The sequence below is a fragment of the Seriola lalandi genome, unplaced genomic scaffold (assembly GCF_002814215.2).
Source record: "Seriola lalandi dorsalis isolate HSWRI2012SDOR001 ecotype SW California unplaced genomic scaffold, Sedor1 jcf7180002054338, whole genome shotgun sequence".
Lineage (NCBI taxonomy): Eukaryota > Metazoa > Chordata > Actinopteri > Carangiformes > Carangidae > Seriola > Seriola lalandi.
The window spans coordinates 1122462-1147940 of NW_019524891.1; the positions used below are offsets into that span (position 1 = coordinate 1122462).

General features: G+C 40.2%; 1 protein-coding gene across 1 annotated transcript in view; it reads left to right on the forward strand.

Annotated features, from left to right (window-relative positions):
- The window catches only part of ppp1r37 (protein phosphatase 1, regulatory subunit 37), a 43844-nt gene continuing 18365 nt past the window's right edge, over window positions 1-25479 (forward strand). Inside the window, exons 1-4 of the mRNA XM_087174323.1 lie at window positions 1-1830; window positions 18281-18378; window positions 24088-24133; window positions 24286-24386. Of these exons, the coding sequence (XP_087030449.1) occupies window positions 1086-1830; window positions 18281-18378; window positions 24088-24133; window positions 24286-24386 (990 nt within the window). The 5' untranslated portion in view covers window positions 1-1085. The remainder of the gene's footprint in view (window positions 1831-18280; window positions 18379-24087; window positions 24134-24285; window positions 24387-25479) is intronic.

A 25479-nucleotide genomic window follows, 5' to 3' on the forward strand; every position in this document is an offset into this window, starting at 1 on the left:
ACAAACAGTTGTTGGACTTCAACAAGCTAGCGAATGGCACTGCTAGATAAAAACTGGTTCAACAGACTTCTCCCGGATAGAGAGGGACCTACGGGACCTACGGGACCTACCCGGTCGGAATATCATTAGTATAATCTCATTATAGTTAACGCTGTTAGTGCTGGCAAGTCTAGCGTCGGTACGGTTCCCTAGCGCCAACGTTAGCCACCGAAACATGCCCATTGCTCGGAGTGTGACGCCTGTTTTTTTTCTGGCTGCCGCTGGTCGAGGGTAGTGATGCGAGCCGAGCTGCAGCGCGACAGAGGGTGAGACAAGAGCTATTACCGGAAAATATTTTTCTCGGCACAGGAGAATGGACTTTGTCGTGGGGAAGCAGACGAGCTCACTCAAAGAAGCAGGCATGCGACCGCACACGGGCCTGGATGTCATTGTTGGGCAACAACTTTAGCAAGCTAGCTAACGTTAGCTCTCTCAAATTCATGCAAATGAATCAGTTTGGTATCGGGCAGTAAGCTCACTTTGCTAGCGTAATGGAGGCACCCTGAGTGACTTGTTCATTTGAATTGACTGTCCTGGTCCTGTTAAATACTGCCGGCAATGTGCTGACGACTAGGGAGCCTTTAGTCGGTTCCCACTTGGAGCATAAGGACACGGTTGGCAGAAATTATTAAGTGCTGGTTGCCTGCCTGGGTGATAGTTTAGCAAAGTTGCCTGGCTTGGCAAAGAAATAATTACTGAAACTATCTATTTCGCGCGGGTATCACATATTTCTTGCATTGATATTTGTGTGATATTGCACTTTAATTAATTTTTCAAGGATGCACCAAAATGACCTGTGATTCGGGGGTTGGTGAAAATTAAAATTTAAATCGCCGTCAATACAACAAACCATTCAAGGTATAGGAATAATTTTCTGATTGCACTTGCATATAATTTGGTCAATTAAGGACCAGGATAGGTGCACATCTACGTATATTGTTGTGAAAGACTGGCTCATCCATGTCATCTGGCTCCTAGTTGCTGTTGAACCTAATATCTAGGCTGTCTGGCACAGTTAAAGACTGAGTTTCACTGGAAATGAAAACATGAATATCGAAGAGCAGTGTTTAGATTTGTGCAATGTCAAGACAAAAGGCAATGTTGATGATGATCACAACACTACTAACAACACAGAAGGGGTCACCCCTCGGATCTCTGAACTGATGACAGATAGTAACACAGAAAAGCAAAATACTGTTCCGACGGAGGCCTCTGAAACGTACCTGATGCCTCAGCTCACTGACAACCTTCAGACAGCTGAGGAGGATAACCACCAGGTACAAGACACACTGGAAATTGATGAGGTCAATGGAAACAGAAAAAGCAGTGCCATAGACACCCCTCTGATAGCGAATCCCACTGACTTGATCTTTTCTAATGATGAGCAGCACAAGAACGATATTGGGGTGGAGCAAATGAAGGAAGAGAAAGACACTGATCCTGTTGTGGGTAAAGGGGATGATGGTGGGGACATGGACATGGGTGTGGATTTGAGTCTGGATGAGAGTGGGGTGCTGGAAGCTGAATCGACAAACGTCAGGTCATTGTCAGACAATACTTTAGACTCAGAGTCCACGTCTCAGGATGTCCCAGTGGGCAGCACGGCAGAAAGTCCGTCAGATGCAAGCCAGACGAGTAGCACAGAGGCTTCTGCCACAGACCAGGCTGGACTGTACCCCTCGGTGGAGGAGGAGGACAATAAACAGAAACCAAGTGGCAAAAGGGTGACATTTCCCTCAGATGAGGACATTGTCTCTGGAGCAGTGGAGCCCAAGGACCCCTGGAGACATGGTAATGCTGTGTATTTGTTTCTGCATGTGTGTATGTGTGAATGACTTTTATATATTTATCATACTTCTGCCTGTATGAACATGTCAGTTCAACATATTTTGCCAGAATTAATTCTCATAGGACTCATAACAACATTTTTCAAGCTCCTGACTGGAAAAAAAAGTTGTTCTTTCTATTTAGACTGGGTTTAAAATGTGCCATGTCATGGTACATATTTCTGTGTTGTTGGTAAAAATGTGAATTGTATATGGATGTTGACACTGATGCATTGGAGTTGTGTCAGTGGGCCGGTCTTTGATGGGACTGTTGTTTTGTGTCCGTCTTCAAAGCTTACAGTCTATTCAGATCTGAGGCAACGCCTGTGCTCCCACCCCTTTTTCAAACATAAGTTTACTTCTTACTTTAAATAGTCAAATGAATAACAAAATAGCTTAGTCTTAGTAGATTTTTATTCCCAACGGCCAAATGCACCTACATATCTAAATATAGTCCTAGGACTGTGCTGTGTGTCGTGTTGTGAGTGGATCCCACCACTCCTTGAGGTGTGCCATTTTTTCACAGTAGGTTCCTGTTTGTTCAGTGACAACACGTTTAATGGAAACTCTTGCAGGATATGCCCCTGCCTTTACTATGTTGATATAAGGAAACAAATCTTTAAAGTCTCAACAGATCTTTTTTTTATTTCTACAGTTAGTCTTCCATTTAATAATACACATGTATTTTACAATAAATGTCATATATTTAGGGTAAAATGAAACTGATCCCCAGCAAGTACATTTAGCACTACAGTAGCACAAAACACCAGACAGTTAAATAGGAACAAAATACAGATAAGGAGAGAAAATATATACAGTCATATACATTAAACCAGTGTGAATGAATGTAGTGTATGTTCGAAACCAATAAATTCTTCTGCCAGTCAAATAGATCAAATATATTTGGAATTTATTTTTGTACATAGATTAGTATTTATGTATATACCAGTATCCAAGTGTTATGAATACAATCAAGCATAATGTGACATATATTATACATATAATACAATTTGATTTGTTGTGCGATTTTTTTTTTTGTATCTTTTGATTAGATTCAACTTTACTCTCATTGCATAGAGTAAGTTATAGTGCAGCAAAATGTGCTTTTTATGCCATAAACAATGCATTTTTGGCTACATTGTTGTGTACCAGTAACTGAGGTAAATATTGTAGGAATTGTCCAAGCGGCTTTTCTTGCCCCCAGTCCTGATTCAGGACTAATAATATTGGTAATTTGCTTTTTATTATTATATCTTGTTTATGTTTTTGCTGTCTAGCTCTTGTCATGTAGAGTTATACTGCTTCAGTATACAGTAGTTTCATGTTAATGTTTTTTGGAAGAGCTGGGAAGTCGTGTGTGATCTGACTATGACTCACACGCTCCTTCATCTGGTGTGGACAATGGACATCATTGAATAAACAGAACTTACAGTCACAGTGCGAAAACTGGTGTTTGCTCACAGCACTGTGACGGCAGTCGACATAGTTACACAGCTGATGGTAGTCTGAGAAAATGCCAGATTTGTGTTAATTTAGAGTATGCTGTCAGCCAGGCCCTTAAGTCTCAGTGTCTGTGTGACATGTGCGGCTGTAAGGGTAAGCCAGTGAGAGTCCTGTGTTTTTTCCTGGTGTATAAAACCAAAAATGTAGGCCAGGGCAATGCAAGGGTCAGTGGTGCGAAATGTCCAGATGGGGGAGGGGTAGTAGAAAGAAGCACAAAAGCAGCAAGATTAATATGCACAACCAATACTGCCTAATGTTCATCTGAATATGAATTGTTCTATTAACACCCCTGCAACTGGTCAGAAAGACACTTATGTTTTCAGCCGTTCATCCTAACACATTTTGTAACTGTAAATTATATTCTACCCACTTAACATAATTTACATGTTTATAGCATCTATTCCCCTCACCACTTCATTTAACCCTGTTGCTTTTCCAAACTATCAGCACCTTTTATAGCCCACATGCCAGGCAGCCACTCTGATAGTAAATTGGACCTGAAATATCTTAAGCCACACACCACAGGGGCAAAGTCCAACCCAGTTAGCCAATAGTTCTGAGCCCTTATGAAACATCCGACGCTGGGAACAGTAAAGTATCTTGGTGACTGTAGTGTGGGTTGAGATTATTTATCACTGCAAGTTTTTCATATAGTTGATTTAAGATCCAAAGGTCAGCTGATTGTACAGTTTTTAGAAAGAGGTACACAGACAGTCGATGGTAGGGAAGTTAATCACATGATACAGAACGTTCTGTTTTTAATATGCACAAAGATAAGACTGGGCTAAATTTATCAGAGCAATTTTAGTCAAGCGTGTCAGAATAATTTGAACTCCAAAATAGATTAATAAAGTGATTCAGTGTAGCACCGAAGTAGTTATATAGAATTTACCACTGTTCAGTGTATTATAGACAAAACTACACATTCCTGGTAATCTCAAGTGTTACTGTTTTGAGGACTGTGTCTGCCCACTGATTCCATAAAACATCTAATTCTTTATCAAACTAACTGAGTTAATGGTAGTTTAAATGGATTACTGTGTCATCTAAATGATCTGAGCTGTAAATATACCCAAAGCTGACAGCACATACATGTTAATTGTTGATAAGCTGGAAAAATTTATAGACATCCACTGTAAATAATTGCATAATGTAATTTTTTGCAACTAATGAAGCTAAATAATTACTAAACGCCCAAGGTTTAATAAATCTTATCTCATTTTGGAAATTTCTTCTAGCACTCTGTTTTCAAAATTTGTTAAATTACTCTACTGGTCTGTCAGTGGTGAACTTCCTAAACTTTTGATATTCACCTGGATTTCTTTTCCCTTTGTCCTGTTTCTGCCATCTGTCTTTAGGACATGTTCGTATTCGAGTGTGTTTGTGTGTGTGTCTGTGTGTCGCGTAAGTCCAGGAAATGAAATGTATCTGAATATCCACCCCAAGGCTCCTCATTCTTCTTTAGAAGTGAGCACTGACCCACGATAGATCCACGATCCATCCAGACCCTTTATCTGCAGATCAAGTGTCAGGTTCTCCAGGTCCCTGTCCCATGTCATCTGTCAGGAACAAAACAGTGAAGAGGGTCTGAGCTCACAGAGCCTCGAGCTTCATTCGTGGTCCCCACGAGTTACTGGTGTAGGAGCAGAGGGAAGAACATGTTAGATGGATATTGAGTGTTCATGAAGCAGAATATATCCCTTTAATTGCTCTCACGAAATGAGTTTCTGAACAGGATTAAACTTCATAGAGTCAAGAAGGCTGCCCTTTAAAATAAACACCTGGGATTCAGGAGGAAATAGAGCCAGGAGAACGATAATAGCCAGCTGTGGTGTCATATTCCTATTTCTTTCTTGGTACTCTCATTTTTCCAGAATTTACTTCATCCAGTTTTGTGGTATCAGCTTACAGCAATGTGTGAGGCTAGAATTAACCAAAAAATACAGACCAGCAGGAGTTCTTGGAACTGTTTTAGTAATGCTTCACTCAAGAGCTTAATTTTGGCAGCATACATTTGAACAGCATAAGGGTAAAAAACTTGAATGTCATTTTGTTCTGAGTTAGATAATATCACTCTTCAGAAGTCTTTCTTTTTTCTTACCCCTCTCCCTGTCTAGACTTGAGGGACGCTTGTTCTTTCCCTCCAGGCCTGGGCAAATACTACATCATATCCTGAGATTCCTGAACTTCCCAGCATGCTGCGTTGCTTCCCCTCCTCCCCTGTTTCTTCTCCCTGGCTAGCCAATTCACTCTAGGTGCAGTTTGAGCTTAAATTCTCAAAGCATGTCTTTACACAAACACTGGTGCATACTGCAAGCAAAGTAATTTCTTTCATCAGACCAGATTGATTTTGTTAAGTCATGATACACAGTAGCCGTCCAGAATAGTTAAGTATTACAGTACCGCAACTAGAGGACTATTACTTTATTTGTAATACAGCTTTCCTTCACATTAATGTTTATCCTGCAAGCAACCATGCTCTTTGGCCTACGTGCAGCTCTGTGTCATGTCATCAGACCCAAGGCCCACTTGGCACTAGGTTATTAGAGGCTCTGTGACCCATGAAATGTTATGTGTTATGGCTGTGGACCAAGTTACCAACTGATAAGCAAAGCTTTCAGTGTAAAGAATGGACAAAGGCTTTGTAGGAGTTAGTTCAGTTTGCACTAGAGGCAGACCAGTACTGGATTTGGGGGGGGGAATAGGGCCAGCAGAGTTAAAATAAAAGTCTCTTTATGGGGTCATCTGACCAAGACATAGCACATTTGATAAATTTACCATGATTGTTGACAGTGTTTTATGTATTCTGAAAGAAAGACCTTCTAGATTTACAAAGATGCTTTTTTGTCTTATTGGGAACATCATGATTGTAAAAATTCAAGTGTTAAATCAAAGTTGCAAAGCTGATAATGCAAGCTGTCTTATTGGTGTCTGTCATGAAAGTAAAAATGTATTGATCATTTTGTGCTTTTAGGAGTCTTCTTCATCTCTTGTCAGTGTTATTTTTGTAATACTTGTAATGACTTTTGAGTTGTTGGTTTTGTTATGGTTTCTTAAAATAAATGAAAATGATAGGAGTACATATATACGTTTGGATGCAGAGAAATTGACTTGTGAAGAATATTTTGTCGTACACAACTTCATTTTGAGTTACTAACTTTAATATCCTTGAAGTGTGTACTCAACTGAGCAACTGATCTATAACACTATAAATACTTGATCAGTATAGGCTGCAACTAACATTTATTTTCATCATTGATTAATCTAGACATTACTTTCTCAATCAATTAGTCTTGCCTATAAATATCAGTTTTCCAGAATCTAAGGTGACATCTACAGATACCTACAGGCGTCTGACCAACTGTCTTAAAACCCAAAGATATTCAATTTACAATGAAAAAAAATTTGAAAAGCACCAAATTGTTACATTGGAAAGGACCAAACAGGAAAATGACTCTAATGATAATCAATTATTAGTTACAGAATCAATAGTTACCAAGTAATTCTCTTTTAATCAATAATGAACTACGGTCATTGTTTTAGCTTGAGATCAGAACTCGCCATTCAAACCAAGTAAAACTTGATTGGGACATCTCTTTACTCTGACACAAGACTTCATACCAGCATCTGCTCAGCTGTCAAACAGCTACTCTGCTGACTCAGGTGTTGCAAAGTATTGTAAACACTGGAGTCTGCTAGATAAACTATGTGGCGATGACACCGTTTCTAAATTGACTTTTTTTTTTTTTTTCTAGTCAGCAATACATGCTGGTGCCATATATCTGTGGCACGATAATACCTGCTGATAATATCAGCCCTCTGGGGTCGCTCCAGTTTGTACATTCATGTGCTACACATGCATCTTTGTTTGTCTTGCAAATTTAAGAAAGTGTGCACCTGTTAGTGCTTGTTTTGTGATGATACCTGCCCCTTGACCTTTTGTCTGTCTGCACTGTAGTGCATGGGTCATTTTTACCAATAAAGCTGGGGATTGAAAGTAATTGGTAGGATAGACATAGAACATGCCAGTTCCTGAAACCAGCTTTTGTCTGTGATGATTTCTCATCCTGTCCCAACATCTGCAAAGGACTTTCTGTCCTCGTCAAACAGGACTTGTTTGCTCTCCCCCTCCCATCCCTGCCATTATCACTCCCGAGGAGGCTGGACGTGACAAATATTACCTACACTCTCTACACGTTGCACAAAATGCCCCCTCATTTAAAAATAGATGATACAACTGTTGTTCGCTCATAATGTCACTCTCCATCTGGTCTGGCAGCTTTTTTTCCTCTCAGACGCAGGCTTGGTTTTATGTGGGAGATCATCATTTAAAATGGCTGCTCTGTTTTTTTGTTTTTTTTAACCGTCATCTTGCCAAGATAGAGGCTGTTGTTGATGCTCAGTTATAATGTCTTACACTGCTAAAGGAATGAAGTCAACATAGACATATTGTGATATTGTATACTGTCAAGTTATATTTGCTGTGTGTGAAGTAATGTGCAAACAAACCTAAAATACTGGAGATCTATGCCGTGCGCGCAGTGGTGTGAAATTTGAGGACTAGTATTGTGTGGTATGTGTGTGTTTTCTTGGAGTTTTTTATACCTGTGCACTGATGATAGCCATGGCCTGAGGCATTGTTTTTGTCCATCCATCCATCCCGTTCTCGTGATGCAATATCTCAGGAACGTCTTGAGGGAATTTCTTCACAATTGGCACAAACATCCTCTTGGACTCTCTTAAATTTCGGTGGTTAAAGGTCAAGGTCACTGTGACCTCACAAAATTTTTCTCAATACTGGATCCAGAATCGAAATGTACACAAGTCTGTGCACCGAAGAAGATCTTCTGTGCTGCCTATGTGTATGAAGTAGGGCTGCACGATATTCAAAAAGTGATATTGCAATTATTTTGCCAGATACTGCGATTGCGATATGCATTCAATCGGGATGGTCGTTTCTGCATTTCATTTTCACTGAAATAAATTTAAAAATGACGATGATGTGAATTTTGTTTGGTCTCATACCAAACAAACATGTTCCTTTACATCTGGAGAATATGATTTGTAGGCCAGGGTGTCTCTGAAGCACCACAACGCTTATGGCAATGTTGTGACACATTTTGCCTTTATCAAATCATTGCAGCTCCTGTGATTTGCCATTGTGATTTCGATTATATTTTGATTAATTGTGCAGCTGCAGTAGGAAGCATCCAGGTTTAAGAATGACGTATTTTCTGCTGTCATGGCGACAACTTTGTGTTTTATCAGAATCATCTTTATTGGCCAAGCATGTGAACACATACAAGGAATTTGATTCTGTTTTTTATTTCTCTCAATGAACTTACATAATAATACAGTAGACATAACAGCGGAGCAAGAAACACAACAAAGCTTGACAAAGTGAAGTCATATCATTTTTATTTATATATCCTTATATCACGCATTTAAAAAGGAAATTATTGTACCTTTTATTAAATTTGTTCAAAGTCTGGACAGGCATACATGTAAACTACACCTTTGCAGATGCAGTAGTTCTAGTTCAGGTCCTGCCTCAGTTTACCTTGTGTGCTCTCTAGTAATTGTTAATCTGCATGCCACTACTTGTAATCAATTTCAGGGTTTTTGCATAAACACACTCCTACGATGTCTTGCCATTTTAGAGCATAAGGCAGCTCCCCTCTAAAATTCGTAATTGTTTCTCTTAGCTGTGTTTACCTACTGTCCTGTCTTGTCATCCAGACTGGTAGAAGCACACAGCAGCAGTGCCACAGACTCTGCCACTCTGCCCCACCTCTGACCAGCCAGCTGTCATGTGTGAATGACGCTGCTGTCACCACCCACAGCACAGCAGTGTGAAATGGCAGGGAACTGGACTGGAGACTGGGAGAGGGGGGCTATTTTGAACACTGGCACTTGCATGTTAAGTAGGAGCTGGCAGCACTTCTGTGTTCCACCTCCAACATACTTGCACCCATCTCTGGAAGTTTGCCTAAAGGCTAGGCCTGTTATTTCATACACCTCTGTTGTCATCTCAAAATATGCACAATTTCATGTATTCAATGTGGACTACATCCACACCAAGCCACCTAAATTTGAAAATGCTGCTTCTTGTGAAAACAAAATGCGTTCACCTTAGCATATCCTGATTGTTTTTACAAATATCTTTGTCTACAGTGAACCACCTGAACAACATAATCAATATAAATACAGGTTAATGACAACAGCTGTGCAGTATCATCAGCTGTATCCATGTTTAAAATTTCATTACACAAAAAGTATCCTCTTAACTTTTCTGTCTCACAGCCCCAGACTGTGAGTAGGCTATTCACGCAGCTGGTTACCCGGCCGAGTGACAGCCCATTACACATGCTTTTGCTGTCCTCCTGCTCTCTGTGGTCGCCTGTATTGTGTTTAAATACAATTTATTATGTAGGTGTTCTCATTTACATATTTTTCCGTTTCTGTCATTTTAAACAGTGGCCCATAAATGCTACATGTTAACCTGCAGTCATTCCCAAGCTGCTGCACTGCAGTGATAAGTTAAAATCTTAATTTTATAATCGTGACATCATCTGATAAAATCTGCATTAAAATCGTGTTAAGAGTAACAGCTCTGCTGTGTATTTGGCTATAGATCACAGTAACATTTTGAGATAATATTGTCTTAGCTTTACTGGCACACAGCCCTCAACCCTCACTGGACGGGCTTAGGTCATCATTTTGCTCCAAAGATCCATTTACCCCGTAAACACTGAAGCACCTCGCTGGTGTTTTCAGATTTTTCACACTCTGGAGGGCATTATGGAAAAAGCTCAGTTTTCTCTGATCATCTCTCTCTGATTACCTGTGCGGCGTTTATATACAGCCTAACTCATGATACAGTTGTATTTATAATTTAAAATTAGTGATCAGAGTGTTTTAGAAGTGACAGAACATTGGCTTCTTACTGCTACATACACACTGGCTGTTTCTGGGCACACTTAGGTCATTGTTATCCTTAAATTCAGTTATCCTCATCCAGTCTAAAACAGGTAGCCTGTGTTTTCAGTTTCATCCGCTTTGGAGACCATGTTCAGAAAGCGTAGGCATAGTGTGGATAAAAGGCCCAAACAGAGAGAATAAGATGCATTATCAAATATAGCCAATATAGTGTGACTGTAAGACCATTTTGTAGTTTCTGTACTGAATGTTATCCTTGGTCTTATAAAACATTTTTGACGCCAAACAAGATTAATTGAGATAATAATGAATGTCAAACAAATAAATAAATATATTGTGACATTTTATATATGCAGGATCTTCATCTGACAGCACCAAGATGCAAACAGTACAATACCTAACTGACTGACAGTGCAAACCATTTTCAGATGTGACTGGTTTCAGTCAGTGGGGCAGCAGATCACCTAAGGACTTCTGAAGATGTCAGCATACATCTGAAAAAGAATAATGTTAGTTGGACACCAGGCCTCAATGTGTTAGTAAGTGCTCTGCACCCAGTCTTGGAGCACCTTTTTTGAGCTTCTGGTTAGGAGTAATTTCTTCTCAAAGCATGTAACCTGTCAACACTGGTTTCTCCGCTGTTACACTTCATAACAGACATTTTAGCTAATAATAATAAATTATGTCTAAATGATCAGTTCAAGGTGGCTATCACTTTCCAGAGGCCACATGCTTTCGATTATGGAAGCATTTCCCTCCTATCAGCATGCTAATCCTTCAAGAGGATTGGTTGGTATTTGCTGTAGGTCATTATTTGTATTAGCTGCTGCCGAAGACATTGTCCAAGTATAAGGTGCCTACCTTGTTGCCTTGTAAGTCAGTCATCAAGCTGACTAGTTCTCTAAGAGAAAGGACTGTAGTGGGAAAAGTGCAGTATTTGTGTTATGTAACCAAAGATTTTTGAAACCCCAGCTGTCTATGCAGTTCCAGATGTGTGCAGATGGCAGGTCAGGTGTTTATCTACAGCAGCTTGTCTGAGGCTGGTACAGTCTTACCCACATTCCCAGTCTCTGCCAAATTTTTCTTAAGCTTTTGAAATGCAGAGCATGCTATATCATTCTTAACTAGTGAAACCAGTATGTGCAGGCTAGTTAAACACGATAAATTCAAGACATTATGAAACTTGAACATTTTCAGTGGAATCCTCTCTTTGTGCCAGGTCTCTCAGTCGTATGTCTGTCTCTGCAAATATAGTCGCCTCTGTGTCTGCACACATGCAAACATTTGTCTTTGCTTGTTTCCTCCTTGTTGTTGGGCGGATGGGGAGAAAGCACAGCACCACCTGCAGACTGTGTGTTTGCACTTTGTTTCTTGTAAGTTAAACAAAGAATAAGAGTGAGTAATGAAGGTACAAAGATGTCAAGGCCGACGAGGATAAACGGACATGTACAGAAATTGGTTCAGACTTCACTAGAATGCCTTCTCAAGAATTCAGGTAGCCTTCATCTGTACTTATCCTTGATACAGTGCAGTGAACAGCTTCTCTGAGATGATGATTTGTTGTACAAAGGAGCAAGAGCGGGCAGAGGGTGATTTTGTGCTGAGATGATGGCTGTCTACATCTTTCAGCACCTTATGACAGCAGCCTCTACGTAGGTGAGGTGCTAGCTCTTTTTCAGCACCTTGAAAAATAAAAATGACGTGTGTATACAGGCCCTAAAGGTTTGGCTTCGACATCAAATGCTTTTGAAGAGATTCGTAACTAAATAGTTAGGGCCCTTACATGTTCCTTTTTTAGATGTTTTTCAAAAAGTCTGAAAACAATGGAAAGCTGTTTTCATAAGTTCGGAGAAAGGGAGGTGTGAGTGTTGCCCAATTTTATTTTGTAATTTTCCAAAACTAACAATCCAATGGTTGTGCTGTCTTTGCAGCAATTGGCCAGGTGTGAATATGTGGGGGAAAAATGGGCAGCGCTTCAATCAAACCCCACAATCCTCACAGTCCTACTTCCATACCATGTTTTTCACCAAGTCTCCAAAATGCAGTTTCCCTATCCCGTTTATTGATCTCTTACACCAATAAAATACTTGTGCTTCATCATGCAACAAGTAGCCTCTCACCGCACGTTACATAGGTAGCTGCTCTGAAAAAGTGGAAACAGTACAGGCACAAATTAAAATTCCTGACTTTATATCTTATATAATAGCCTGTCATGGAGATGGAGATGGTTTACACCAGTCCACTCATCTGTCCCAGTAAGACTAGCACAAACTGAGTCTGGTACTAAAAGCCCACGCTCACACTGTGGGCGCTCTGGGTCGATCCGTTCTGACCTTTTGTGGGTGGTGGTAGAGGCTTTGACTGCAACAATGTTATGATGTTGTTCAGCTACAAAGGAAAAAAATCTTGTATTTTTAGCTGCTGCATTTGATAATACATCATTTTTTAATGAGCTGCCATACTTGCATAGTAGGAAGCTTGTTAGGCAACATTTGATTTGATGATATAAGGAACTTACAGCATTTAAAAAGGTGGCATTATTGACAGTAACTGAAAATAAACAAATTAGTTTACAGCATTGGTTTCCTTTGTCACCTCCACATAGCTGGCTAATCCCTGTGTAAAGTCGGTGTGAATGTCAGAAATTGTCGGAAATACCCCCCTGAAAAGGCCCAAATGATCGGTTGCAAGTGCAAGTTTTCACAAGTCGGGTGAATGTATGACATGTACACCAAGTACAGGCTAAGATGTGAAGGAGTTTGGTGGTGAAATGAATCAATGCATTGAATTGTATTGATTCATTGTGTATTGTGTAATTATGTGTGGCTGGAATTCGCCATGCTGACTGTGACCTCAGGTGTTTAATTATAAGTTACTGTTCTTATATCTGACTGCCATTGTTACAGTAAAATGACGTGTTAACTTTTTACTGAAAACCTTGACCTCGCCCTGTGCTTTATAGCTCCAAGACAAACTGTAACTTCACTTTAAAAAAATACTTTCTTTAGAAAGCTTTGACGTACTCTAAGCACCATTCTTATCTGAGCATATGTGCCCGTACTTGTTGCAGCTCTGCCAGTTGCTCAGTTTAAGTAATTGATTTATAATATATGACAGGTACACCTCCCTCGCTGCCTGCAGTTTTTCCTCGCCGCAAGATACCAATCCAGCTGGCTGTGCACTGTTGCACAGATGCAACAAAGCCAGAAGATGTTATTGTAGAGTTGAAACAGACACAGTTTAGAGAAGAATTTAGTAACATTAAATCTGGTTTTGTTATACATTTGGTATATTTATGCCGCACTAGACTGTTAGAGGAGCATACCCCAGCACATTAGATTATCCTGAATTCGTTTCCAGATCTGTTGCCATTCTGAGACCATCTAGATTTGATTGTATTGATTTCCTATAGACCTTTAACTCAATAATAATGAGGGGAAATGTGTGAGGGTTAGAAAGCTGAAGAGTTGTTGTGTGATATTGTTCTGCTTAATTCACTGGATGGACAGTGGATGGTGGCCAACAACAATAACAGGGAAAAAAGGGGTGTGCTGCTTGTTTGTGTCATTAAGCAGATGCACTGAATCAGAGCAGAGATGGACCTTCCCTTCACTCCTTTATCTTTGCCTCATCTCCTTGTCTCTCCACACCTGCAATCAATCCAGGGTGTTTTTAAAGCAGCGGACCTGCCCTTTGTGTGTTTTTTTTGTCTTCAGTACAACATGAAGAGCTGGTTTCTGTCTATTGAAGGGATAGTCAGAGCAAATTTAGTATGGTGCAGTGCAACTAAGGAAAAAATATTGCCTGACAGCTTTACTATGTTTATGAAATATCAGACACTCCTAAGCTGTTGAGCAGTGCGATATTCAGTCATCTAGGTAGTTAAATGTATCGTCTCTCAGAGGAAGAGGTGGATTTAGTGATTTTATTTTTCTTTTTTTCTTTTATCCTTTTTGTTTTGCACAGTCAGTGTAATCTTACCTTTTTTTGACCGTGCATATCATCAGCTCTCTACTTCCTCGTAACCTGGTTTTCAAAGATGTTGTTTGGAGCAGTTGTTTTCCCTCCCTCTCTCCCCCTTCTGTGTACCTCCTCATCACCACTCCCTCCATACATGTACCAGCAGCACTGGAGGGAGTGCAATAAAACAAGGACAGAGCGAGCAGAAATGCAGGCAACAGCTGTAGCTCAGCTCTTAATGATCCTGCAGCCCTGAAGCTCACATCTCTGACATTGGACTCTGAACTGAAGTAGCTCTGTTACTGGTTTCTGTTTTTCTGTCTCTTTTTCACCATTCCCTGCTTTCACATTCTTATATATTTTTTCTGATGTGTTCAGCGTAATTTTCCATACAACCCTTTCTTTGCTTTTGGGTACAGTTGTGATAGATTATTTTTCATAAGAACAAATGGACCCATCTTCTTGTTTTATTCTGTGTCCAACAGGCTCACCTCCACTTCTCTTTATAATTAATGAGCAATGCGTGAAAATACTGTATAGTAAGCGTGGGACACCCCACCCCCAATACCCCACTGTCCCTCAGGAAGTGTTTACACACACACTTGCTCCACAGCGACTCTGCACAATAACACTTTTCCAAGGACACAGTGTTCACTGGAACGCACACACTGTTCTCTACTATTTTACAAGATTGCACTCTTACATACTGGGAAGCAGAGGCATTTAGGTTAAATTAAAAGAGCTGTGTCTAGATACGTTTTGTCGATAAAGTACACAATGTAAATTAGGACTAATTGGGTCAAATAAAAAATAAAAATGTCCTGTTTAAGAGTGGCACTTTATTTCAGAAAATGAATGACGGTGAGCCTTACCTTGAAACCACCACAGCGAGTTATTAACGTGCTTTTAGGATTGCAGGGCTACTTTGCATCATGGGTGTAGAGAAAAATGAGAGGTAAAACTTGAAAGAATAAAAAAAGAAGACGGTCACCAAAAGAAACCCATCGCAATTTTGACAAAAGTAGGAACATTTGTGTCCCTGACATATAATATGTGACTGTTAGTGTCACCTTTGTGCTTGGTCAAAGTCTCTAGAGGTCATGATCATCATGTGTTGCTGTGCCTGCATTTCTACACCTAAAAATGTCTGTCTGTGTGTCTTCTGGTGCTGCAGCTAACAATTATTCTCATTATTGATAAACTAATGAATTGTTTGGTCTATAAAACATCAGAGAACATTGAAAAATGTCCATTGTAATATCCCTGAGCACAAGGTTGTGTCAGTCAATTGTCTTGTTTTGTCAAACAAGAAATATTTCATTTAGTATAATAACACAAAAACAGCAAAATGTCACGTTTGCAAACCTGGAGAAATCAAATGTTTGATTTTTTTTTTTTAAATGTAATGATTAATCCATTTTCAACGTAGTTGCTGATTAGTTTTCTTTTGATCAACTAATCAATTGATTGACAAATAGTGGCAGCTCTAGTGTCTTTCTTTGTCTTCAGTCTCATCACGGGTATTGGTGTAAACTTCTTTTTATATATTCATGCTTTGTCAGATGCCCACTGTGGTATAAACTGAAAGACTTTATTCTGTTTAGTGAAGTTAATTTAATTTAATATGTGGATTGTTTTTCTTTCATTTCTGGAAATTTCATGGGTATACATATTTCTATGTCTTTTTCAAAGTGAAGTTTAGATTTTAGACAGTCAAGGTATTATCATAGAATTACTGCATTTACATTTCAATCTTGAGGCAAAATGTTCATTTCTTACTCACAAAATAACATTTTAAAAGCAAGGACACGTAGTGCAATTAATACTAAGAACCATTCTTATATAGACCCTTTAGTCCTTGGCAGGCAGTCTCCTCCATAACCTAGCAGGAGCATTTAGATTTCGATGGAATAATAGTTTGAATGATGTGACGACTTGAAGGTAATGAAAGACTCGTCATACGACACACGGTCTAAAGCCACACGAGGGTTCTCATCCTTGTTACTGCACCAGTGATTCATTGGGGCTCTTGCACGGTGGACTGTGTGTGTATGTCCATGCAGTATGTACCAGGAACCTGTTGCAGGATCAAAGAGTTACTGTTCTGGTTTGGTGTGGGAATGAAAACACACATACCATTACTCACCACAATGCTGGTCTCTAGTAGTAATTTTCCGCCCTAGTCTGACGTTGCAGAGTTTCATTGAGACAGTAAATAACACGGTCAGTCAGACATGCATGGCTGCTCATGCAGGTTTTGAACTGCCTCTTTGTCCCACCAGCAGGTTATTCATTCTGACCTTGTACAAACCTATAGACATACAGATTCAACCATCCAAATCTGCACACTGCTAGTGGTGCTACACTCCAGGCCAGCATTGCCCTGTACGTCAGCATTATTAGCAAGTTATATCAGGAGACTATTTCAGAAGATGTATCTCAGAATCTGGAGTACATGTTTACCTCTAAGGCAATAGTGAAACTATTTGTAAAGAAAGACAAAGGTTTCATTATTACTTTTACATTAGTAATGCTAGCTAGTGTAGTTTGGTCTGTTGCTACATTGTACAGGTGGATAGATGGTAAACTTAAGAACATGCATCTGATAGTGGGAGACAAAGGGGAGTGGAGATAGAGCTGATGGAAAAGTGAAGTGGACAAATTCTCACCTTGGCGAGAGAAATCAAAATGCTGACTTATACACAAAGTCAGATACACACACACAACAGTGCCATGTGTTAGTACAGTAGGTTGGGCTCTGTCTGTAGCAGCTTACTCTGATGTATTTATCTGTCTATGTATATACCTAGAGGGACTAAAATAAGTACCGATTGCAAGTAGAATGCATATCATGTCCTGTGATTTCCATGTAATTTCATGTCCTGACCTTTGAGTCCAATTTTTTTTTCTTCGATGTTTCTGTCATTATTTTTCTCTCTCTTTCTCTGCTTGAGTGCCTCACTTCATCTCTCAACAGAGTCTCTCAGCCAGAACAGTGGGTTTGAATGTTGCCTAGTCACCTGACAGGAGTTAGCCCCCGCAACAGTCTGGGATGGCAGCAGCGGCTGACCCACACACACACTGAGAACAATACCTCCTTTTTGCTGACTTAAGTAGGGGAGTCCTTAAAGGGGTTACAATTTCTGATCCTCTCTGTCAGGAGAGTGCTCCCCAAGGCAGACACACAAATAGGTCTCATGAAAAGAAACTGTTTTCCAAGTGTGTCCCAGTCCAAGACCTTTTATTATTTTGATAATTTACTGAGCTGAACTGTAGGAAGATCGGTATCAGGGCAGATTCATCCATGTTTCAGACATTTACCTCTGTAAAGATCAAAACCATTTCAGATGTTTTATATGTTTGCTTTGCAAATGGTGGCTGTCAGAACCACTGTTGTGCTTTGTTGGACTAGTGTCACTGGCACCACAGCTTCATAAGCAAGTGACCTGCAAGTGAACTGCAGAGCTCACAAAAATAAATGGGCATCAGTTTACTTAATGATATGGCAACATACACCAGCAAGCAATGGGACCGCAGCCACTTGATTAAAAGCTTTTTGCATGTATTTTAGGCCCATATTCCTACTGCTCACACCTTTAAAGTGATTCTTGTGAACTTCAGTGTTGGAGATAAAGTGAGCCTGTTTAAATCTCATCCAAACCATCCTGACATATAACACAAAAGATTATAGGAAACCATCAAAGGAAAGCTTCCATGCAATTAAACTTTAGCAGATAGGATTACTAGCTTTAATGTGTGTAAGAGTGAGATTTGCAGCTTTATTATGTAGAAATAAAAATGAACAGGAATATAATAAACAATCAACAAAGGTGAGACGGTATTAAAGGACGCAGAAAGAACAGGATCTGGACAAAACACTTGGTGTGATGTTTTCACTCAGTCTGATTCTTTTTGTGTGTGTGTTTGTTTACCACCTAGAGAGTGACAGATGTGTTCAAAGAAACAAAGCAATAAAAGCAATCCTAACCTTTTTAATCTTGTGTGTTTTACAGCTCAGAATGTGACAGTGGAGGAGATCGTCTCTTCCTACAAACAGGCCTGTCAGAAACTCAACTGTAAACCTATACCCAAAGTGCTCAAACAGATACAGGTAAGGCCCAACTTAACACAAACTTAACACAGCCAGCCAAATGCTGACAACATTGTTTCTTTACACTTTTGTCCGCTTTTTCTCTCTTGCACAGTTATGAGAGTGTTGATTGATAGTTTTCGATTCGATTCAATCGATTTGTCTGTTGTTAGAAAAGGAAAATAAAAATTTCACCCTGTGAGGAAATGCTGAAAACAATATCAGAGAGAGGACGAATAAGAAGGCCCACCCCAACTTTAAATTATGTTATTTGCCACCTCTTGTGAAACATCATAATCCCCTCCTAAATCTCTTGGCAGAGTGGAAAGCCGTCACATCCCCAGCTGGCTGAATCTGCTTTTTTTCCCCCGTCTGCTCTTAAATTTGATGTGGCTGGTTCCCCTTTACTGCAGACCTTGTCATTACACACACGTCATGAAGCTAACCACGGCTGCTTTTTGATGGCAAAAGCTTCATTAGGATACCCCAGATATCCCAGCAAACCACAAGTGCAGTCGGAAGGAAATGATTTCTGACCAGATACCTCCACAAAGCTTTTTTTTTTTTTTTTTTTGTAAAGATGTGTAAATCATCTTTCACCTGACCTTATTGTCAATAAATCCCTCTGTTAATCCTTTACTGACAATAAATATTTTAGATGGGGACAATTGACAGGTTGGAGCTCCTCTAATGTTAGTATTTGGTGACTTCTTAGTCTTATGTGTTGGGGTTTTGTACTGGTGGTCAGACAAACAGGCACTTTGAAGTCTTGGGCTGTAGAAAATTGATGGACATTTTTTGTGATTTTCTGCCATTTTATAGACCAATCAATGGATAATAAATAGAGAAAATAATGTGCAGATTAATTGATAACCAAAATAACGAGTTGTTTAGCATTGACATGTTATAATGATAACATTCATTTTGCCTCATCACAGTGTGAATTAATATCTGGTCAAAAAAATAGTTATTAAAGAATATGTATTTCATGAGAACCAAAAATAACTATATATATATATATATATATATTCACCAATAGAAACTTATAGAGTTGTGCCAGCAGTGGGCTGCCCTGTGCAGCCAGGAGCTGGACAAGTAACAGTTAGGAAGTCGCAGTGGTTCCACCCAAACGTTCTTGGTAATGGTGACGGTTCCTGTTCTTGAGGTTGAACAAAATTTTCTTTTTGTCTCGTGATGAAAACACTTCAAAAGCCTGTTAATGTGGCTTGAGGGCACGACATGATGCGCCAAAGCATGAGCCTGGACAAAGTATCCAGTGGAGTTGTGCCTTTTTCCTTTTTCAGCGAGGGTGGTTGTGACTTCCAGCAGGCAGACGGGTGTTTTGTGTCTTTTTTTTTTCTTTCTTTTTTTTTTGTCTTTCTCTTGTGGGCTAGCCAGCACAGTCATGTGTCCCATAATCCCTCTGTATAAGCATTTCTTCAAATCCAGTGAGGAAAGCCTCCGGGCTGTTTGTTTTTATAGTTCTACCAACCTCGTGCCTCTATGTGAATTGGTGCACATGCTTGATCTGTGTTGCGATTGTTAACATACTCAAATGTTTCCTTGTGAGGGTGTTGTGTCTACAGAATGTGAGACGTGCCGTATCAAAGAGGAGCAGGCAGAGGAAACATGAATGAATAGGCAGAGCTTTTTTTAATGCCCTTCTCAAGCGGACATAAATTCCTGTCCACTTATCACCCAGTGTTAATGGGGCTGGATACCTGATGCTAGAGGACTCAACTTGTATTGTAGATATAACTAAGTAAAAAGGCCTATTAGTTATCATGAAGCAATGCATATTATAGCAATATGTTTCATGTGAATGTGTCATATGATGGCCTGGAAAAAATATATTTAAGACACAAAAGCTCTCTTTTGTGTAGGTAAATAAAGTTCAGAGCCATTACTGGAAATTTTAATGCTGGATCTGATAACTCTGATCATTTAGAACTGTGTGTCTGCAAACATATGGGTGCCTGTCTCTTGCCTTCTGTTTGAGATACTGACAGGACAGAGGAGTTTACAGTGCTAGCCTTTGCAGCAGGGGCACATTAGCACTTTCGCTTGTTTGTTCTGCCGCACAGTCACCACAGCACACGCTCATATAACCTTAACTGGGCCTCTCTGCTGGAGCTTTGCACATTTGTACCTGCAGGTGTGTCTCCGTGTGTGTGTGATGATGTTGAAGGAGAGTGAGCCTCAGCTGGAAACACATTTGTCATTCGAGAGACTCTGCAAAGAAATCCCCACACGCCTGGTCAGCTGATAGAGAGAAGTTCTGTTAACATCTCAGCTACTTGTGGAAATGCACATCACTGTGCTAAGCTGCTGCTGTGGGCTTCATTTAGTCCTATGGTCTGGGTACATTTCCACTGGGAGTTGACTGACCTGAGATTCGTGGTCATCACAGAGTTGTCCCACCTTCTCCCCTCCTTCCCTCCCTCATTTTCTGCATTTTTGTTATTACTCATAGTTGCTCATGTCTGGCCTCTCTCCATCCCTCCCTTCCACTGGAGTCTTTTGGTCCACTACATCCCCCTCTCATTTCTGCTTAGTCATCCTTGCAGTAACCAGCCAAATAAACAAGCCGGTCAGACCAAATGGCTGGCCAGTGAGAGGGGAGTTAGCAAGAGCAGCTCAACTATTTACTGTTTTTTCCTCTTTCACTCTAAATGCTTTCTTTATTAAGTTCAACTGTACGGTACATGTGGCGGCCTGCCAGGGGCCCTACAGATTATGTACATTTCTGGCCAGTTGTTTGTGTGTCTGTGTGTTTATAAGGGTTGCTATTTAGAGACTGCATGTTGAATGTCTGCTCTGCAGTAACTCCCATCAGAGTCTTAAAACCTGGACACTTGGTAGCCTTGTGTCACATTTCTGCTGCTGCAATTCCCCCCAGGGACAAGTGGTTTCCCTTTTATGCAATGTCTCGCACGCAACTAGGGTGCACACTTGCTTTCTGTGAATATGCAGAAACATGCTCTGCTTAAAGGCTGGTGGTGGGTCATATGTTACAGGGAGTATACAGAAACATGCAAAAAAAAAATGTGCAAAATCTTCAGCCACATGTACATCGTGCTGTGCTCATGCTGCTGCAATTGTGATATGAAAACACAGATATATTGTTGCACATTGAGGACACCATTCAGAGGCCATGTAGGCTGTGTCACAGTTTAAGGGCTGGACCCTTCAAAGTCCATATTTCTAGACTAAAGATGTCATTGGGGCCGACAAGACATTTTAAACGCCTCTTCAGATGTGGCTTAGAAATGCAGCTTTCTTTTCATTAAATTTGGAGGACTCAACTGATTTTCACCCTTAGTATCGTAATCCCTCCAGGACCATTCAGTTGTATATTGAAGTGATTTCCACAAAGTCTGGAAATGTCATGACACTCAGCCATTTGTAGGTGTTTCTATTCAGATTGTAATACATTTACAGATAGCTTGATCTCACGCTGAAGGACGCCCATGTCCTGAAGTAATCCTTTCCATTTTCCTGACTGATCGCACAATACAAAGTACCATTGGTAAAACAAAGCTTATAGTGAATGGATTTGAAGTGTACGCACAGCCATTAGACAATGGAAAAGCGTTTGGGTACTTACCAAAATTTCTGTTCAGTCGGAAGTCAGTAGGCCGGTCACTTAGTCAGCGGGTTGTAGCCACTAGCCGACAGACTGAGTCAATTCTTCTCTCACTCTCATTCTTCTCTCTTAGAGCTGTTTGACATTTTCTTCCTGGTTCAGATCTGCAGTAAAGACTTGGTGAGACATCACAAACTAATTTTCAGTCCTCTAACGGGCCGATTATAAGGGCCATGTCTTTTAGACATGGCCCTTATAATCTAAGAACAAATAATCTAATATAAGATCCAGCTGCTGAATTTGGTCTTTTTTTGTAGAATCCTTCAATAACAAGCAACAGGAAGTTTTTCGCATGCACCTCCACCTGTCCTTTCCCATTTTAAAACTCAGGAATCATTGATTACAGGCTAATAATTTGGTTTGCAGAAGGTCATTAGACTATAAGACTCTGTTTCAGAAATGTATGAATATACAATATAGGGTCATGCAGGCACATCATGGCAATAGTCACCACAGCATTTAATGAACAAGATCACAAATGGAGTCAGTAGCTCAGTGTAGTACACCCACTGTACACCCCCACACACACACACACACACACACACACACACCCATACCACCACTCATGCAGAGGCTCACTGTGCGTCATGGGCTATTTTGGGTTCTGGCACCTCTGTCGGAGAAGTATTTACACTGATACAGTCATTCTCACTGACAGATGCCCAAGTTAATGGTAGGTGAAGATTGACTTTCTGTTAAATTGCCCAAAATGTGCAAAAAATGTTTGCACAGTCAACGCCCTCTGGATTCTGAAGAACATCACGTTTTTGATTAAACCATATCTCCCAAAACATACTGAGAAAATACTGTTGAAATTGAAATACTACCTAAAATGAATGTTTCAGTCAGTTTCACAATTACCTTTATAACTCCTGTGATATATTATTTAGCATCATAGTGTTTCCTGCTGTTTTTATTTATTAGAATACAGATTTTTAGATGCGGCGTGTGTGTGTGGTACATGTGTTTGGGACCTGTTGAGTCATGCAGGAGGCGGTGAACCCTCAGTACAACTAAACCAGCATCTGTATGTTCAGCCACACACAGAGGAGTGGTGGCAAGAGGGCAGAGGTTATGGAGTTCATGCTGAATGGGTTGGGCAGCCAACTAGAGGGAGAGGGATTTGCTGGTACATAGTTTTGAGGGCAGTTCTCTGTATGTTTTCATGTTTGTGTGGTTGGTTGGCTGTTTTACCAGGACAAGAGGTTAAATAACTTTCCACCTTTTGATCTGTTCTCCTGTGGTGTCGAACTACATCGCAGAATAGATGACATGGTCAGGTTGAACACTCACACTGACAGCAGTACATGTTCAGGTTTAAAAAAATCAGCTGGTACATACAATGGGCTCAACATTTAAACGGTCAAGGCACATTTAAGCCAAGTTTCCATGTGCCTGTTTTAATGTCGCTGAGTCTTGCCTAGCCGTGAACATGAATATCTTCACATGAATCTGTGGCTGTGAATTTAGCTCGACTCTAATGTGCCTGTTCATACTGTAGATATCAGCCTCATTTTCCATTTTACTGAACAATATCAGCTGTATCAGAGCTGTGCTGTTACTACTGATGCAAACCAAATATTTCCAACTGTTCTGCTTCATATTAAGAGTTTTCCACCAGCAAACCAAAGGGAGCCATTTATTGTGAAGCAGTTATAGGGATTGCAATGTATTTTTTCGCCAAGTTATCAGGGCTTCACTGCTAGACACTGCCCAATACTAAGAAAACAGCATTAGGGATGGCAGAGCCCCTCTTCCATCTAATACTCTGCTCCTATCAAACTTGCTATCATTGGGAGTCACTCAATATTCACATTCAGTACTTTCCAAAACTTACAAATGGTGCTCAAAGGCACAGTGATATAGCGGTTACACACCAGAAGTGTGTCCTGCAGATGCTTTTCTTTTCAGCAATGGTTTATCTTAGTTTACGCAAGATGTGTATTTTGTCTCGAGTGCTGATTTATCAAATTGCCTCCTGTGTTATGTGAAAATTTCAACATGTGAAAAGCAAAGTTTGGTCCCATGGAAAAATACATAAGCTCACAAGCTTTTACTGACTCGGCTTCTTTTTGTTTCTGTAGGAACTGAAAGACCTGACACAGCGAAATGAATGCTTAGATCTCAAAGGTAAGCTCCCATACAACAGCCTGAGAGCCACGTCAACACTGAATATGTAACTTGTGGTGAAAATGTTACAGATTTCACAAACTTTGTGTTACGTAACAAGATACTGTGTGCTGCTACAAAATGGTTAATTGACCAGACATGTATGTCTTTAGGTGAGAAGCTGGACTACAAAGCATGTGAGTCTCTGGAAGAGATTTTGAAGAGGGTCCAGTTTAAAGTGATAGACCTGGAGCAGACCAACCTGGATGAAGATGTAAGAAAATCTCACTTAAAGATAAATCTGTCTCTGTCCTTCTCTTCATTTCTCTTAGTGTAGCATACATACTTTTATATTTTCTTCATCCTTGTCTCTTTTTATCATTCACCCTCTGTCACTGTTGTGATCTGCCTTCAGTCTCACACTGGTCCTCTTTTTCACTCTTACTGCACCGGCAGGATGTGGAGGGTTTGCCATGGGTTTTCTGATTACTCCAGATGTCCACTTGTGTAAACACCATTAAGGACTTTTGGGCTGTAGACATGCAAAGGATAGAGACAGCGCTGAACTGTGGAGCAGAGGGACACAGGCCCTTACCACTTCCTGTCACACAGTCCCAAATATACCGTAGAGTGCTGTATCACACACAGACACAAGGACTGCTTTTAGCCACAGTCACACAAGATACATTCCTTTAGATTAGTAGGGTCACTTTATTTACTGTTCATTATTTTTATACCTGTCTGGGAAAGCCATGTCAGTTCTTTCCCCCTTTAACTGCAGAATTAAATTAGGCCCTGGTCTCCTTTGGTTTTTCAACACGCTTGTAGATGGGTCTGATAATTGTGGTCCTGTCTTCAGAGACACTTGTGGACTTGTGGATATTTGGGCAGCTGTTATGTTACTTCCAGACTGTCAGTCAAGTATGCAGTTAAATTTTTCTTTTCCATGAGAGAGAGAGAGGATGAATTAAACGTACCCTGTGGAGTTTTTGACCAGTGGTCGTGCTATTAAGCAATATCTTAAAGAGTCATCCCATTTTGTTAGTGTCATGTGCAACCGCATGAGGACACCCGTAAACGCGCACACAGTTGACAGGACACACACTGCTGATAGTTTTTTGACCTTATGTATCCCTCCCCTTTTTCATTTGTTCCATTTCTTTGTCTCTTCATTTCTGGTTGCTATTGCTGACTACAGTAAATACAAATACAAAGTTATAGTCCTGGACAGTTCAGACAGACTACTATACATTTCTCAAAATTGTGAACACATCCATATTTTTGAGGAGGTCACATGTCCTGACAGCATCACATACACCACAGATATGGGATTAAAACACTTCAAACCCTCATTAACTCCAACCTGG